The 18,048-nt window shown below is 36.1% G+C and overlaps 3 protein-coding genes across 6 annotated transcripts; all 3 read right to left on the bottom strand.

Moving 5' to 3' along the window:
* Window positions 1–5,140: 5,140 nt before the first annotated feature.
* TMKL1 (transmembrane kinase-like 1) lies at window positions 5,141–7,777 on the bottom strand. The gene is made up of 2 exons (XM_023692864.2): window positions 6,385–7,777; window positions 5,141–5,954 (listed from the first exon to the last, which is right to left on the bottom strand). The coding sequence occupies exons 1-2, from the start codon at window positions 7,775–7,777 to the stop codon at window positions 5,314–5,316; spliced, it is 2,034 nt and encodes a 677-aa protein (XP_023548632.2). The 3' UTR covers window positions 5,141–5,313.
* Window positions 7,778–10,932: 3,155 nt separating this feature from the next.
* LPA66 (Pentatricopeptide repeat (PPR) superfamily protein) lies at window positions 10,933–14,699 on the bottom strand. 2 transcript variants are annotated; one of them, XR_015423221.1, is made up of 3 exons: window positions 14,571–14,699; window positions 11,524–13,725; window positions 10,933–11,074 (listed from the first exon to the last, which is right to left on the bottom strand). XR_015423221.1 is itself a non-coding variant. In XM_087129256.1 (3 exons), the coding sequence occupies exons 2-3, from the start codon at window positions 13,533–13,535 to the stop codon at window positions 11,007–11,009; spliced, it is 1,983 nt and encodes a 660-aa protein (XP_086985382.1). In that variant the 5' UTR covers window positions 13,536–13,725; window positions 14,571–14,699. The 2 variants fall into 2 exon arrangements, 1 of the variants encoding a protein (XP_086985382.1); XM_087129256.1 differs by having other exon boundaries at window positions 11,007–11,074; window positions 11,621–13,725.
* LOC111807238 (mRNA splicing factor, thioredoxin-like U5 snRNP) lies at window positions 14,559–17,969 on the bottom strand. 3 transcript variants are annotated; one of them, XM_023692873.2, is made up of 5 exons: window positions 17,652–17,969; window positions 17,032–17,173; window positions 16,768–16,925; window positions 15,386–15,452; window positions 14,559–15,056 (listed from the first exon to the last, which is right to left on the bottom strand). In XM_023692873.2, the coding sequence occupies exons 2-5, from the start codon at window positions 17,161–17,163 to the stop codon at window positions 14,958–14,960; spliced, it is 456 nt and encodes a 151-aa protein (XP_023548641.2). In that variant the 5' UTR covers window positions 17,164–17,173; window positions 17,652–17,969; the 3' UTR covers window positions 14,559–14,957. The 3 variants fall into 3 exon arrangements, with proteins under 3 accessions (XP_023548641.2, XP_086985388.1, XP_023548643.2); XM_087129262.1 differs by having other exon boundaries at window positions 17,032–17,184; XM_023692875.2 differs by having other exon boundaries at window positions 17,560–17,969.
* Between the last annotated feature and the right edge of the window lie 79 nt (window positions 17,970–18,048).

Raw genomic sequence — 18,048 nt, forward strand, 5'->3', positions numbered from 1 at the left:
TTAAAATTGGGAAGCTAACGACAATACGAAACAGGCCAAAACGAACAATAAGTACTAGCTGTGGGCTTGAGCCATTATAAATGGTATCAAAGCTAGACACCGATCTGATCCTCTAAAACAAAAAAACTACAAAATTTAGATTTTTGTAAAGTTTTTATTTTTATTAACACATTCTGTGTTAAACATTTTTTTCATTATGAGATCTCATATCGGTAGGAGAGGGAAACGAAACATTTTTTTAGAAGGGTGTGGAAATCTCTCCGTACGAGACAGTTTTAAAAACCTTGAGAATAAGCAGACAAGAGGACAATATCTGCTAGTAGTGAGCTTGGACCGTTACACCTAGTATTAACGATAAAAATATTTTTGAATTTTTTAAAATTTTAAACGATTAACCATTTGATTTGATGTTGGATGGTGGTGAGCAATGGAAGAGGCTTTGTTGTATGCTCTAAAATGGACTCTAGATTGCTCCAACTTGCTCCAACTTGCTCTAGAAGAGAACTAATTCCTTCAAATTCATCGCTAAAAATCTATTTAAACCCATTATCTTGTGAATTATGAGCAACCCACTCATCCTTTGAAAAACAACAACAATTCCCATTCAAAATTTTCTTTATATAGCCTCAAAAATTTGCTCAAGAACTCATCGCTTGGTGAGAAATACTCAAATTAGATACTTAATTTTGTAAGATTAAACTATTTCATGTGTCTAATTACTTGTTCTTATTCTTGATTTGCAGTTGAAAAGAGAGGAAAATTGGAGAAAAAATGGTGAGGATCACTCCTAAGGTTGCAATGGTGAGCATCATGTTGGTGTTGCTACTCACAAGCTCTTGCTTCCTTATTCATGCCAACCGACCCTTGCTTCAAGTGAAGAATCAACACCAATTTGAGATTGAGGATGATAATAAAGTTGATGTGAATAATAAACATCACGAGTGTCCTCGGAGTAGTTATCCGTGCTGGAAGATAGATGCAGACGCTGGAAATAAACATTAAGTCTCGTTTTATCCGTTCACGAGTTTTTAAAATAATGAAACTAAAACTAAAATGGTTATCGAACGACCCTAAATTACTTGTAATGCCAAGTTAAAGACTCGTTAATGACTCGTTTCTTGAGTCATGGAGACATGATGAAATGAGTATGTATATAAATAAGTTATGGTGTGGGTGTGTACACAAAATAGGAGACATGATGAAATGAGTATGTATATAAATAAATTATGGTGTGGGCGTGGGAACAAAATATTAGGTATAGTTTTTCGTATTCCCGGTATTGAAAGCTGCTTCAGTATGTATTTTCTTGTAATTTTATCTGTAAAATGAGATATTAAGTTTGTGTAATTCTTGAAGCGGGAGACCTGTCTCGAAAAGCTTAACTGATCTTTTCCAAGAGTTCACATCAACGGTAAGGTTTGTCACCTCGATGTCATCTCTTCGCCATCTGAGGCTGCAATATATTCTAAGGGTTGGGCTATTCGACCATTAAAATGGTATGTGAGTTGGGTGCAGAGCGTCTTGAGATAGTTTGGTCCATATTCGGTGCCGACGTTTAGTTCACTATTTATGCCGTGGGGAGTAAAGGTTAGCTAAGACAAACCCATGACACCTATTTTCTCTTCATCGACAATCAAAATTCATAACTTAGTAAATTATCATCTATTATGCTATAAACGTAGACCACTCGAAACACTAGCTTTCAAGCCTTTTTTTCGTCACGTGTCAATTAACCCTATTGAAATTTATGGTGCAACTTCCACTTGGCACACCTAAAAATTATTCAATCATCGACATAACTTCCATCACACACACCTTTCGTAATTGTCCATTCACAAGCTAACTATGATAAAACGAACATATCATGAACATCAACCTAAGGACATGTCAGCATTTGATCTAGAACCCTTTGACATATCTGCTCGGTTAGAACAATTTTTCTTCTTAGAACCTCTAATGAAATTATCTCCGAACTCTACCAGACCATTATTACCACTTTTACTCTTTAAAACCACCACTACTCGATCTTCCTTTTAAGGCCTATGTAACTCAGATTGTATCAACACGTTCTTGATTTGCACTTGTCAAAATAAAAGTCGATCATTCTATCAAGCACGTCAATCTATACGAGACTCAAAAACGTTTCAAGACGAGGATTACAACACTTGTTTTTCATATTATATTGTTCATAGCTTTGAAGACAAGGATTACAACCACACCATAACTTATTTATACACAAGAACACATATCATCATACAAGTAGTCAATTAATTTAGTCCTTGTTTCCAACACTTATAATCTTGCCTAATACACTCACGATGAGGAATTTGTTCATCTGGGAATCTTCTCCCTTTGCCTTCATTTCCATTACTCTCATCATGAACCTCTTGATTCTCTTCAACTTTCCCATTAGTAATCAAGCAAGAGCTTGTCAATAGCAACACGAACATGAACACGACCGCTACGACCTTCAAATTCCTCGACATATTCTCCTCGAGTTTGCCTTCGTTTTTCCTACAACAAATGAACAAGAAGAAACTTGTTAAAGCATGCAAGAAGATGAACTTGATAAAGATTCATCTCTTCTTACCAAATTCTTGAGAAAGTTAGAAGGGTTGAAGGCAAGAGAAGTATATAAAGAGAAAATAGAATGTAATAAGGTTGTTGTTCTTGACAAGATCAAGTGGGTTGCCCATAATTGGTAATAGAGGAAAGGCTATTGCATTGCTAAGTGATATCAAATCAGATATGCACGTATTTGTTCTTCATTTGTGCTGATACTCAACAAATGTTCAAGTTGAAAAGTGGGTGTGTCTATTTCTATAGTAACATTAGGGTAAATATGAAGGAGATCCAAATATTCAACACATTAATTGATTTGTAATAATCCGAGGAAGATATAGGAGATGAAATCTCACATTGGTTGAAGAGAGGGACGAGTGGGACTTTGGGTCCGAAGATGATGAATTGTGAGATCCCACAGCGATTGGAGAAGGGAACGAAGCATTTTTCACAAGGGTGTGGAGACCTCTCCCTAGCATACGCGTTTTAAAATCGTGAAGCTGACGGTGATATGTAACGGACCAAAACGGATAATATCTATTAGCGGTGGGCTTGGATTGTTACAAAATGTTTAGGAAAAAAAGTAATAAAATGAGTAACATTTTAAGAGGTCATTTGATGGGAGGTCTCGTTTAAAATCAATGTGCTCGAGAGACTAATACATTACTGTTTTGAGAGATTCTATGAGGTACTTTACTCACTCGAAGAATTGTTAGAAATGCGATAATAAGTGTTGCATTTGTTAGCCAAAAGATAAATCATTAATATAACGATGATAGACACTCGAAAAAAATCGTGGTCGTCCATTAACTTCGTGAATAAAGTTTGGGTATAGCTCTCTCTAGGTGTAGCCCTAAAATGGGTAGCTCATAATGTAAATTTGATTATAAATGTCACTAAAATGGTGAATATCCATAAAGCCAATTTGATTAGAAATTTGTTGTTGCTCCCACTAATTGAGTTTTGTGCCTTAAATAATCACAAATGTTTGCCATTGCATACTATCAACTACTATACTTATCATTCATTCATGATCGTATTCCTTCGATGCAATCGTATATACCTTGCAATAAACGAAAACGCCTGTTTGAATCATAGATTTGGTTGGTGGTATCACTCATTAAAAAAAGTTTTAAGGCTTCGATTCTTTTTGGCTAGATTAATAAAACTACCCTTCAATTTTGATATTATCTAAAAAATATTTTTTAAACTTTTAAAGTTTCGATAATACCATTAAATTTTCCTATCCGAATGAGAGTGATCTCGAGAATAAGATAAGATTTAAAGGAAATGAAATTTATTATCTATACCAACAAGGTGTATCTTTCTTTTCTGTGGCTCAATCATAAGAACTTCAAGGTTAAGTGTACTATTTGGAGTATATTTGGAGTAATTCGATGTTAAATGACCTCCAACAAATTTTTCTAACATGCATGTGAGTAAGGAAAAAACATGTTGAAATGACTCATATTAATCGGTAGGAATAATCTTGACTATTAGAAGATTAGGAGTAAGTAACATAAACATGTCATAGGGGAATACCGAGGTCATCTTACTCATAACGTAACACTCAAGGAAAAGTAAAGAAGAATTAGTTGTGAACTAAAAGAACAGTCATCCCCTGAACATGGTTCAACTGGTTCAAATATATATTCTCGACTAAGAGGTCACATATTCGAATTTCTACTCGTCGGGTGAATTTAAAAAAAAAAAAAAAAAAAAAAAAAAAAAAAAAAAAAAAAAAAAAAAAAAAAACTATAAAAATAATAATAATAATAATAATAGCCGTTATTTATTTAAAAGTATTGACAGCATATTTCCACCAAAGGCGAAGTAATAATTTCTGTACAAAGTAAAGACAATATAATGGTATTGAGCCCACATGCATTGAGTATAAAGGCAAGTAAACATGGGACACTTATTTCCTTTACCATGATTTCTTTGGTCCCTTTGGTTCTCTGCAATTTCATTTAAACTATTGCAACTCATTTTCCCGTTGGGGCGATTGGGGCGGTACGTTCGTTCAAACTCTTGCCCACGATGTTGAATATGACTTTATTTTAAAGTTCAACATGCAGGACGAAGATTTGAACTTCTAAACTCGTAATCAATGACATATACATTTATCAATCAAGTTATGATTAAGTTCGTGATAGTCAGATCAATATACTTATTGTAACAGCCCAAGCCACCATTAACATATTTTGTCCTCTTTAGTCTGTTACGTATCACCGTGAGCCTCACAGTTTTTAAAACACGTATACTAAGGAGAGGTTTTCACACCCTTATATGGAATGTTTTGTTCCCCTCTCCAACCAATGTAGGATCTCACAATCCACCCCTGGGGGGCCCAGCGTTCTCGCTGGCACACCATCTGGTGTCTGGCTCTGATACCATTTGTAACAGCCCAAGCCACTGCTAATAGACAGTGTCCGCTTTAGTCCACGACGTATTGCCGTCAGTCTCACGGTTTTTAAAACACGTCTACGAGAGAAAGGTTTCCACAACCTTATAAAAAAAAATGCTTCGTTCCTCTCTCCAACCAATGTGGGATCTCACGCTTAGGGGCATTAGATCATTGGAACCAAACTACTTTTAACCACAATCACTTGTATTACTAGCATGAATGAACGCTATCAGCACGTATTACAATTAAGTTCATGTTAAAGTAAAATGTAAAAAAATAAAGTGAAGGGGGGAATATAATGATATTAGTGAAGCTCATCGTGATTTGAAGAGGCAGAAAAGGGATCAAAAAGGCGTACCAATTTCACTTCTTGTTTCAGTTGGGCTGTACAGAGCAGATCTGTTTCTTGGTCTGTTCTCTTCCAGCTGCTTCACAACTTCATCCATGGAGGGTCTTACGGAAGCCACTGGAGCACAGCAGCCCATTGCAAGCTTCAATGCCTGAACGATTCCATCTTCCATGAGACTTCTAATCCCTTTCAACACCTCCACATCAAAAACCTCCATTGTTGTCTCCTCCAAAACAGCCACTTTCACCATTGATGGCAGATCCACAAACTCTCCATTTCTTCCACTTTTTCCTGGCTTCTTCCCAATCAGAATTTCCAATAGCAAGATTCCAAATGCATACACATCTGTTCTGGAATTGCATTTCTTCATCCTTTGCAGCTCTGGTGCCTTGTAACCATCTGATTTTGCAAGCGACACAATTTCGTCAGCTACCGATGGTATCATTAGCTTGTCGAGCCCGAACTCCATCAGTCTCGCTGCAAAGAAGTCATCCACAAGCACGTTTTTTGATCTAACATTTCCATGTGTAATGGGAACTTCAAGACCTGTGTGAAGATGAGCTAGTCCTCGAGCGATGCCTAATGCAATCTTGTGCCTCCTAGCCCAGTTCAACACTGGTTTTCCTGCTCTAGACTCTGCAATCAATCATAAAGCAAACGTTCAATGTTAAACATCCTCGATTCATTTGTCATTTTAATGTTTCAGACCAATAGTTATCTTGTCTAACAACTTAACACATTTGCAAGGCTTGTATCAGGACCTGAAAATCATCTAGAAGTCTTAGAAGAGTATCAATCTTCAAATTTACTAAAATTTCGAATATCAGATCTTCATTGAAGTGGTGGCCACTTGCAACAACATGCAGCAGTAAAATGTTTTCATTAATGAATATTGGTTCGTCATTATAAGTATTATGATTTAAATATACAACTTCAAACAGCTAGACGCTTAGAGTATTAGGCCAACTCTAAGATTGTCATTGCAAATTGCTGATATAAAAAGCAAACAAAAGAAACTATTCTGTAACATTCAGAGATAAAATGAAACGTAAGAGAATGTGCATACCATGTAGAAAATCATGCAAAGTTCTGATAGGGAGATAGTCATAAATGAGGAGCTTCTCTCCTCTCCTCCCTTGATAGAAAGCTCTCAATGGAATCAAGTTCTCATGACGGATCTTTCCCAGCTGTTTAATCACAGACAAACAAGAATTTCTGTCTTTGCAACTACCTTCCCTCAGCAGTCTAAGAGCAATGGTACTTCCATCAGCAAGCTTTGCCTTATATATAGTGCCATAGCTTGTTTTCTCCATAACCTGCCCTGTAGCATTCAAGACATCATCCAATGTCAAATGCTCTCCACCCTGAAACAAAATGAGCTTTCCATCACTGTCGCCATTCTCTTGATCTTCTCCTTCCTCAATGTCATCTTCACTCTCACTCCTATTCTTCTTCTTGTTTTGCATATAACCAATAAGCAATGACGCTAAAACCACCGTCCCGGTCATCAAGCCGATAACAAGGCCAGCAATAGCACCTGAACTCAAATGGGAAGGTCCTGCACAACTTTTCAAAGGCTCCCCACAAAGCCCAGGACTGTTCCCTTCAAAAGCCTCAACGCCAAACTTTGAGTTAACAAAAACAGGCAATATTCCACTGAAATTGTTGTTTGAAAGGTTCAACTTCTCCAGCTCTAATTGGCCTAAGCTCTGTGGGATTTTTCCAGACAACAAATTCTTTCCAAGATCAAGCTCTTTCAGACCCTGAAACCTAGTAATGAATTCTGGGAAAGTACCTGAAATCTGGTTGTTACCCAAATCCAAAGCCTTCAAATTCTTGCAGGTGGAATTTGGTAAAGCCGGCTCCGACAGAGACCCAGATAATGAATTCCCATGAAGCCTGACAGAAACAAGTTTATCACACAGATTCCAGATCGACGGTGGAAGAGCTCCGGTCAACAGATTGCTACTCAAATCAATGTCAGAAAGAGAGGAGCTGTAACCGAGTTCAAGTGGAATGGTTCCAGTCAAAGAGTTTATGCTTAGATAGAGGCTTTGGAGCATAGTAAACTCACCAAGCTCCTTGGGCAATAAACCAGTAAGATTAGCAGATGGAAGTTGCAGAGAGAGAACATGAAGAGAAGGGTCTTTGAAAAGAGTGAGATTAGACCACTGTGGAGAAGAAGAATCACTGCAGACCAGAAGAGTTCCACTAGAGAAGACCCATTTGAGTCCCCTCCATTGACAAAGAGGCAAAGAGTAATTCCATGAAGATAAAAGTAAGTTTTGAGTGTCACCTTCAAGTGAAGCTCTGATCTTTCCCAAAAGAAGTAGAACATCAGAAGAAACAGAAGAGGAGGAAGAAGAAGAAGAAGGGAAATGTAAGGAATCACCACGTACAGGGGCTCTGATCAATAAGAAGAAGCAAATGCAGAGAGAAAAGAGCTTTAGAATCGCCATGTATGTGGTGAAAGAGTAGAGAAATAGGAAACTTACTAAAGTGTGGTTTTATAGAACCACCAAGAGAGCTTTTTTTTTTGCTGGAAAAGCTGACGGACTGTTGACTATGAGTGAACTGATAGTCCATTTACGCTTCCTCCCATATTCTCCACCGTCCGATTGTACAAGACAAATATCAGACAGATTAATAGCATCTTGGAAAGGCAGACCTGAAATGTATTATTTAAATTATTTGCTGTGTTTTTCTGTATTTTTCATCTGTTTTTTCTGCACGCTTGCCCTTGAAATTTGCATATTTTCAGTTCATTTTGTTGTATTTTTCTTTTTGGGTTTTATCAAATTTGGTGTGGAGATAGAGGAAAGAAAGATTTCCCATGGAGCAGCTCACCAAGTTTCGTCCTTTTAAACGGATAGTTGCAGAGGAGCAGCCTTTCATCACTCGAAACATGTCCCCATGATCTTTTAATTGGGAATGGTGATGAAGATCAACGGTAGGCGTGTGAAAGTGTAGAGTCAGGTTGATGGAGCTCACATGCAGAGTTGTGTTTCTTCTTTCGGCTGTGGGCCACCCTTGCTTGCCCTATACAAAGCACGGTTGGAAATTGTTGGGTTAGGTTGAGGATTTTGAGGCAAAGCTTGGGTGTTGCAATTAAGTGATTTTATAACAATCTCTAATTACCAATTGAATGGTTACTTGCGAAGAACATTTAAAAACATTATTGTATGTTATGCTTCTTAAATTCACTTTTGGCTCTCAAGCTTTGACTTTTAAATAAAAAATAAGATATCTTAACTATTTAGCAGCTCTGAATTATGATCTACCTTATTATTATACATGTATATTAGTCTCCATAAAAGGTTAACTTTAATAAGGATTTCTCTATTAATATAAATTTGATTAGAATCATACTTATATTAAGATTAATTGAGGTGTGTATTATTCACCTGATACAAAAGCTCTCTATTGAAATTCGCATATGTTGGGATTGCTCTGACAAACATCATACCCATCTATCGAAAAATCCTGCAGATGACAATCCATTGAAGGAGATAGAAACAATAAATTCAATCTTTGTTACAATATTAATTAGAAATTGCTTGGATCTTGTCAAATCCCCAACTAAATAGACTCATCCAACTTACAGAATCTACGAAAGCTCCACTAGAGAATGACTATTATAGAGCATGCGATTCAAGATCTCCAAAGTAAGAAAGAGAACAACACTAATCACTCATAAAACATGAATCATCAATTTAAACAATATCAGCATTTTATTTTGATTCTTGATCTTGTACACTTTTCCATATTAGTGCTTATACTCAAAAACAGTTTTAGTTTGATTCTTTGATCCACAATAAAAAAAAAAAATAGTTTTTAGAATAGTAAACTAATGGATTAACTTTGAAACAGTAGACCATTAATCACTAATGATTTCTAAGAAACTACTATTCTTGCAACATTCAAACAAAAAAAACATGGTTCTCCTACAACTTTCCATATTCTAATGGTAAGATAAGATAACGTGCTACAAGTTTATTACCTTTATGGCTTTTGTTGATGTGTTACCAAACACAATCTCTACCTTTTTCCTATTCAAACTCACGCCAATGTTGGGGCAATCAATAATTACTTTCCTATAAACAAATAATTGTGTATCTTATTATGGGACGAAAGGAAAAGCACTATGTATGATCTTTTCAAAGTAATCTTATTTCCAATATTATCTTTTACCACTTATCACCTTAATAATGAAATTTGGAAATATGGTATACTTTTTAGACCGAAGATGATGAGGCAATACTAAGAGTTAGGGATTCAATATCCAGCTGTAAAAAAGTTAGGGTTGTAATATAAAGTTTGACCACAATAACATGGAAAAAATCTAATAAGTTAAAAAGTTAGGATTGCATTATATTCACGACCGACCGAAAGTTAGAGGTTTTACTATTGTTGAACTAAAAAATTTAGCTAAATAAACTAATCTCTCGATCTTCTCTAGAGACTGAGAAATGTAAGGTCAGAATAAAAATCAACTAGAATTATTTTTTGAAAATCTATTAAAAGTGCATGAACTCAAACTACTAAGCTTGGAATAGTATTTTAATCAAAAGTAATTCAACAATTCCGTCGAGAATGGGCAACCAAACCATTACCCATCTCTATTTCAAAGTTGAATTGTAAAAAAAAAACCTCCCCAACTAAATATAGGAGTTTTGGTAGAGAAATCACTTAGTAGACTCGTGTAAGTTTCCGTTAAGTTTCCGTTTTTCGTAATGTGCAACAAAAATTAACCTAATGCTTGCTTGAAAGGCTAAAATATAATTTTGGTCCATGTAATCGGACACTTGTTCAAGCTTATTCCCGAAATTTTAAATATCTAATTCAATCCATATACGTTTAATAAAGATTAAATTTAGTCTTTTGAAAGTAACTTTCTCAAAATTCGTCAAATAATAAAAATAATTTTCATGCAAATATATATATAAAAAAAAAGGCATGAATATGTTTGAGAAGTTTATAAGTGCCAAAATTTAAAATTTAAAATAAGGTTTAAATATAAATCAAAATGATTGAAACGATAGGTCATAAAGAGGGTCTAAAGGACTACCCATTATAGGGGAGTTTAATAATTTATTCCCAACTTATCTAACTTTTAAGTCCAACAAATAATTTCAAATCAACTTTCATTTCTATTACTTTAATCTGCAAAGTTCTTTTCTATTTTTGAAACTTAGTTAAAAGATGAGTAAATCTCATAAAAAAAAAAACACATATTCTTCAAAATAGTATAGAAAAACAAAAAAAGAAAGAAAAGAATAGGCCGTTGAAACAAGGGCTTTTGAATTCAAAGTGAGAGCTCATCATCACCTTTTTCGTATAGCCAAACCATAATTTGACTGGCCCAAAAAAGTATTAACAAAAGGGGTTTTCATTATGGCAAAACTTTTCCATGTAAGAAGCATCTTAATGAGCAAAGAAGGAAGAATAATGCTTCGATTGTATCATATAGGCTATCCTGTTTTTGTGTCCCAGCTTAAAACTAAAACCAAGCAAAAACTTTCCAGCCAATCAAAATCTAGTTTGAATCAGAAAGAAGACAAGACAATTATCAACATGTTTCAATTCAGGAACAAGTTTTCTAACCTGAATAATGATGCCAAAACTTCATGCTTGTTGCTTTCACTTTGCTAAAAAGTTTTCCCCACAGCTTTTTTGCTTCCCTTCATTTCAGAAATCAGCAACACAATTTTCCTTTTGATAGATTTTGTTCAGCATGATGGAAGCATCCCCATCACCTATTTGATGAGATTGAAATTGATGCAGAATTATCAGTACTCAAAGAAAAGTGTCGTGGAATAGCATGTACAGTAAGTAATTCAGCTATGATAAACAACATGAAGCAAAAAACAAGAATTTTTCAATGAGGTTCACTTTTGTCTGCCAATCTAGGTTCGAAGTGAACTTCGGGATGAGGGCTGATTCAGTCCTCATTGAGAAAAAATTCCCTAGAGCTATAGATATCCAATAGCCTCAGAGAAAAATAAAGTTTCAGCCTCTCAATCTCTTGCAGAGATAGTGCAGTATCATGTAAGCATGAGAGACTCTTTGATGATTTGTTGGGGTGAGCCATTAGTATAATTCTGGCTCACGCCCTGGTTATAAAATAACGCAAGTAACCAGTGATGCAATTCGGTGAATAAATAAATCATTCCATGAGACAGATGACAGAGAAGAATGGACCTACTTTTCCTTATGATCTTCACAATGACTACTCGATCTTCTACAGTTCTGTGCAAAAGACGACGGTCATTTGCCTCTGAGAAGTTACCAATAATCCATACATGAACATGAGCCATGGTCAAAATGATGGAATCGTTTTCTGTCCCGCACGATGATTCGACGCTTGTAAATCAAGGAGATAAGCTTTAATGAAGCATGACAATCTTCACATATACGTAGGTTCTTAACAATCTTAAGTGGATATTGTGGGGCTGTACTGATTAGTCCAAAGGCAACTGCAATCTTCTCACTGTGATACTGCAAGGCCCTTGCCTTGTGTTCTTCATCCGCATTGAGAAACACTTCTAAGGTGTTTGGTCTGTAGCCATTCAACCTTAACTTCATGGACATTTCTTCCAACATGGCCTGGATTTCTTTGGCTCTAGGATGGGAATCGTCTTCTACGAGAAACTCGTGGATTATTCCATGGATCTCAACCCAACTACACCCAGGGTCTTTTCTAATGTCCATCCCTTTCATCTTCATCCTCACCCCTGCAACTGCCTCCCAATTTCCCAATGAAGCATACATATTTGACAGAGCAACATAGGATCCACTGTCATGAGGAGCCAACTCCATTAAAATCTCAGCCACACGCTCACCCATTTCTATGTTCTTGTGCATCTTACAAGCACCAAGCAAAGCTTTCCATATTACATCATCTGGTGCCATTGGCATGTTTTTGATAAGTTCCTCAGCCTCTTCCAAACGTCCAGCACGGCCTAGTAAATCGACCATGCATCCATAGTGTTCAATTCTTGGTTGTAACCCAACCACCTTAACCATGTGGCTGAAGAATGATCTACCCTCTTCCACAAGCCCCGCATGGCTGCAGGCACTCAAAATTCCAATATAAGTAACATCATTGGGTGTCACACCAGCTTTTTCCATCAAATGGAAGTAATCGATTGCATCCTCTGCGCGACCATGCATCGCAAACGCACTGATTATGGCATTCCAAGTAATGGCATTTCTCTTAGGCAGCCTCTCAAAGACCTGAAGTGCCTTCTCAATGCTCCCACATTTGGAATACATGTCCACCAGAGCAGAACCAAGCACATCATCGATCTCAATCTTATTCTTTCCTGCATATAAATGGATCCATTTCCCCAATTCTAGTGCACCTATTCGTGAAATGGCAGGCAAAACACTCACCAAAGTCACATAGTTTGGATCAATATTGGAAATTTGCATTTCTTGAAACATGTTTATGGCCTCTATGAAATGCCCATTTTGTGCATAACCCGATATCATCACATTCCACGATACCACACTTCTTTGAGGCATTTCGTCGAACAGGTTTCTAGCACTTCTGAAATCCCCGAGTCTAACATGGCCATCAATCATTATATTCCACAAAACAACATACCCATCTTGTCTCCTCTTATCTACTTCCATTTGACAAGACCCATCAAAATCAACAACACTCTTACAAAACAGAGAATACGCATCTTCCATGAGCGCACACATAACATACATCCGAACGAGATTACTAATTACAAACTCATCCCCATCAAACCCAAACTTCACAATCAACCCATGTACCTGTTTCCCCTCTCGAAGCCTCGAAGCTCTAGCGCAGGCCTTCAACACGGAGGGGAAAGTGAACCGATTGGGCTTCACACGCCCATCGCACAACATCCCGCGAAAGAGCATCAAAGCCTCCGATTGGTGATGCTCGTCGTTGCTCTCAGCAAGAACTCTCAAAACGGTGTTCCAACAGAAGCAATTGGGTTCCGGCATCTGATGGAAGACCGCGCGGGCATAATCGATATCGCGTCGCGAAGAAAATGCACAGAATCTGATCACTTCAGCGGCCGTAAGAGGGTCTTGAATTCGACCAGTTTTGATGAAAACAGCGTGGAGTTGCTTCAAGTCTCTGGCTGTTTTGCATGATGTTATTGATCTCGGGAGGACTGATGACGGTTGAGCTGAAAAACTGACGGTCCCATTTGGGTTGTAAAATACGGAATTCATGGGAAGTTGTCGTCAAATTTAGCTTTGGGTTTTGGGTTGAGAAATGAACAGAGAGGAAGATGATGAGCAACCAATGGCGGGAGGATGATTCAGTGGCCTGGCTTGCCTTGGTTCCTGGAGTTCTTCACAGAATCGTGTTTTTGATGTTTGCAGTTTCGACAATGGTCTTTGATAATCCCGCGGACATTATCTACAATAATATCATTCTACGTAACCTGTCGCTCCATGGAGATTTTTTTGGTATTATATTTTATTTTTATTTTACATTTTATTAAAATAATATTTTTAAAAAAAAACTATATAAAAAAAATATTGTATTTTTAATATATATGTAATTTGGATATCTACCAAAAAATAAAGTAACAACCTCTGACCCAATATATAATAATAAGACATTTTAATTTATTTATTTTTAATTTTTAATTTTTAATTTTTTTTATTGATTTATTTATAGATTTTTCAAAAAATATCCAACATCGACATTTCCGTTAAAACATCATCGGCGTTTAATACAATGGATAGAAAAGATTATATTTGTTGTAAATGCATACTTAAAAAAAATGACCTTTTAAGCTTGATAGAATAGTTTGTTCATGCACTTTTATATACTTATTTACTTTAGATTAAACATTAATGTGGTTTGATCTTAGCAGTTATGTTCGTTAAATTTTCGATATACAAACACCTCATTTTAAAATTATCCCTAAACTTGAACCTCTAAAAAAAATTAGGTTAAAAGATTCTCTTACCATAAACCCTAAACGTCAAACCCTAAACCCTAAACCCTGAACGCTAAACCCTAAACCCTAAACCCTAAACGCTAAAACGCTAAAACGCTAAAACGCTAAAACGCTAAAACGCTAAAACGCTAAAACGCTAAAACGCTACATTTTTTTTTCCTTCTACTAATGAATATAGTAAAAGATTAAGTATATTTTAAACATTTTCATCTAGTCAGAGTATTTATTGACATCATTTCTTGTTGCTTACTGGGATGATGCAATTCATATTAGATGCTTAAAATAAGAAACTAACCTCCATGCTCAGACTCATGACCCAGTTGATATCCATAACTTGGAAGCTGGGACCTGCTCAAAGGGCTTCATGGTTGATATCAACAAGTCAGTTCTCACAGCACAATACACCAAATAATAGAAAGACGTGATGTAGATACATAAAAACAATGTGAATCACAGAAGAAAAAGACATCTCTTTGAACCATTCATTCCATTGCTTCCAAGCGACGAAAACATTTTCTATTTTTGTTGATGAGATTTTGGCAACATTCTTCGCAGAATCTCGATTAATGAAATTCACCCGAATTGGACTTCACGAGATCAACTGATCCGATCAAACAACTAGTTAAATATAAACTAGGAGGCAGGAAAATTCAGTAGGAACCTTTTGGTGCCAATTCGTCTCCTACACGTCCTTGTATAATAACTGGTATTTTGGAATTCGCTCAGGAGGCAATGGACAACTCACAATGAGCTTGCCTTTCATAGCTCCCCTAAATATTGCCTGACATGAAAAAAAGGAAGAATGTTTTCAAGTCCGTTTCCAAAAGAATGCATACATGACAACCAAATTACACATTATCTGATCTGACATGAAATTTGAATGATAAAACAGCTTATATTTAGTGAAAGACCAATATAATTGCTCAGTGTGTTCAATGTACCAAAATTCCTGAAATAAATCCAGAGCAGTACTACCCAATCACCAAAATTCAACAATCTGTAGCTTCTCGTTTATGTTCCAAAAACAGAGGACTCTGCAGTACCTCGACGTGACATGAGCGTCAAAGGGGTTCAAGAATCAGTTTTCTTTTTATAAGGGCTTACACTTACCTCCACAACATCGATAAAATCCTGCTTTTCGTGAAAAGCACCAATCCACTTTGTATGATCTGCAGTCCTGCATGTCAAAAGAATACCCTTTCATCATAAAAAATACGGAGAATAATACATAGGAGGCATAATTAGATATTCCTAAACCAAAATACTCAATAAAAAAAAATAACTCTTTAATTGATGAAAAATAAACAAGATTGTAAAAGACTTTTAAGAGAATACTTCAGTTCAAAGGAATTAAGATAGTAATACCCTCAAAACTGGAAGATCTCTCTTCCTCACGAAAAATTCAGTGATTTTCTAATGAATCTAATCAGAACTCCCCAAAAGAGCACAAATAAGATTAATCCACATTATTTTAGCTTTAAAGGGAAGAACCACCGGAAGAGCAGGTGTTAAGTAAATATGTCAATTGAGGTACTAGAAGCTAATGGAAGAGCGTTACATAAAGAGGTCATTTGCATATTCTCCTGGATTCTGAGCAACGTGCAACAAGCAGAAGAAACAGAAAATTGCAAATTACTTATTTGAAGCTTGTCTTCAGCCCACTTAAATCAAATACCAAATAAAAATATTGATTTTGAGGACATTTACTTCCCCAAATGACATTATAAACACTTTAAGAATGGCCTTATTATGAACCGGGAGATCTGCCAAGAGGGACTAGATCACTCACACTTCAAAACTCATATGATGGAGTAACTATCTGATCTAACAAACATACGGGGGCTAGTAGGTTGAACTAATAATCTCTAAGACATTTGCGGGCTAATAGCTTGTTCCTTCACAACTAAGCCAACCCCAGTTGCTCATGTTTCTAATTTTTGTTTCATGAATTATAATTCAATATAAAAACATTAGAAGAATACTACGACAACAAAACGTGTAGAAACAACACAAAAATTAACAGCTACAAGAAAACATTCTATTATACACTCTACCACATTATAGCTTTTAAATTTACTCAGAGTTGTCTTCACCATAAAGATGAAGTATTGAGGAAACAATTAAACTTGATAAAACGAAGATAATCTGAGCATCCTCTAGAGTAGACTCTTAGAGGTTCATTTTGTGTCTAATAAGAAGCCAATACTTCAATTGGCAATAAGAGATGCGGTAAGTTATTGGGCGGATGACGCATCCTCACAAAAATAACCAATTGTTGCCCTTCTTTTTCCAATAAAAATAAATACTCTTTCTTCTCATTTCAACAGCAACTATTTGCTAATAATCCTAAGGGATGTTAAGTGCTCTACTGTGACAAATCCAGTAGCTAAGGCCACACAGATCAACCATATGCAATGTTACATATCCATACTAAACATATTTGAACAGAAATCAAGCAATAAATTAACTAAGACCAGCAGGATAAAACTCACCCTGAATCCATCTTCATATGATGAGCATTGAAGAAGAAAACAGTGGACGGTATAAGAGTTATGTCAAAGTACTTGATGTAAACCTGTATTTCTTCTGAATCAATATCAACCAGTGCTATCGAAGCAAACTTCGACACTTCTCGAGCGCACTTTGCAAGCTAAATCATCAAAAGAGTGAAACATAAGGAAAACAAAATCATAAATTCTGAAAAAGCATATCAATCATGGAAGATGAAAACAAAATTCAGGGAATTGGTAACACACAATATCGTCAAGGAGGAGACAAACTGAATCGGAACACCGCCCAAATCGGAGAATGAGAACCTTATCAATAGTGTCCCTAATGATGGAATCCACTTCTCTCTTCGTTGTTAAGGTCCTTAAAAGATAGCTCATCCTTCTTCTCCTGCAATCCGCCTAAACGAATTTAGTTAAAGAAACCAAACAAGCTTCATACACACCCTAGGGTTGTCTAATTAAACTTTTTTTTTTAACTATTCACACATATATAATGCAACTCTTCATATCTTTACATGTTCCACAGACCATAAACTAGCTTGCAAAAACTAAAAACAAAACAAAAACACCCCAAAATCATAAGTTATAGCAGAATACGCTAGATAACAAGAAACAGAGAAAGACGTGCATTTAACATACGATTACACGGATTACAGCAATTAAAACCTACAAAAGTTAAAACATACTAACGCCATAGATTATCAACCAAAAAATTGGAACGAGAGAGAAAAATTAAGATTAAGGGCAATCAGGAAAGGTAAATAGCAACAATACCCAGATACTAGAAATTAATTCAAGGAACAAACAAAGCTTAATCAAGAGACAGTGAGGAGACTTAATGCGCGATGAGAGGAAGAATGTAGCACCGGGAGATGCAGCTATCGGGAAAGACGAATTGAAACAGGTGGGTAATGTAGCGTTCAAAGTAGCTGGAGCATCAAATTGTTCGAAATAACAGGCATGGTTGAGGGATTAACGGCAGCGAAGAGGATAAATCCGATTGGGCGGTGGCTATTGGGTTGATTAATCAAGTATTTGCGGAGGAAGGACGCGTGATCGCGGCTGAAGGCGGGGATTCTCTGGTTCAGTCACGTTGGGGGAGGCAATAACAAGGTTGCGGACGACTTATATATTTATTATATTATATGTACATTTTAATTTTAAAAGAAATGAGGAAATAATTATAATTTTTTAAAAAAAATAAGAAACAAAAATTATTATATATATATATATATATATATATATATATTATTTTTTAAAATT

This window comes from Cucurbita pepo, chromosome 12, assembly GCF_057944985.1.
Source record: "Cucurbita pepo subsp. pepo isolate OVF chromosome 12, ASM5794498v1, whole genome shotgun sequence".
Lineage (NCBI taxonomy): Eukaryota > Viridiplantae > Streptophyta > Magnoliopsida > Cucurbitales > Cucurbitaceae > Cucurbita > Cucurbita pepo.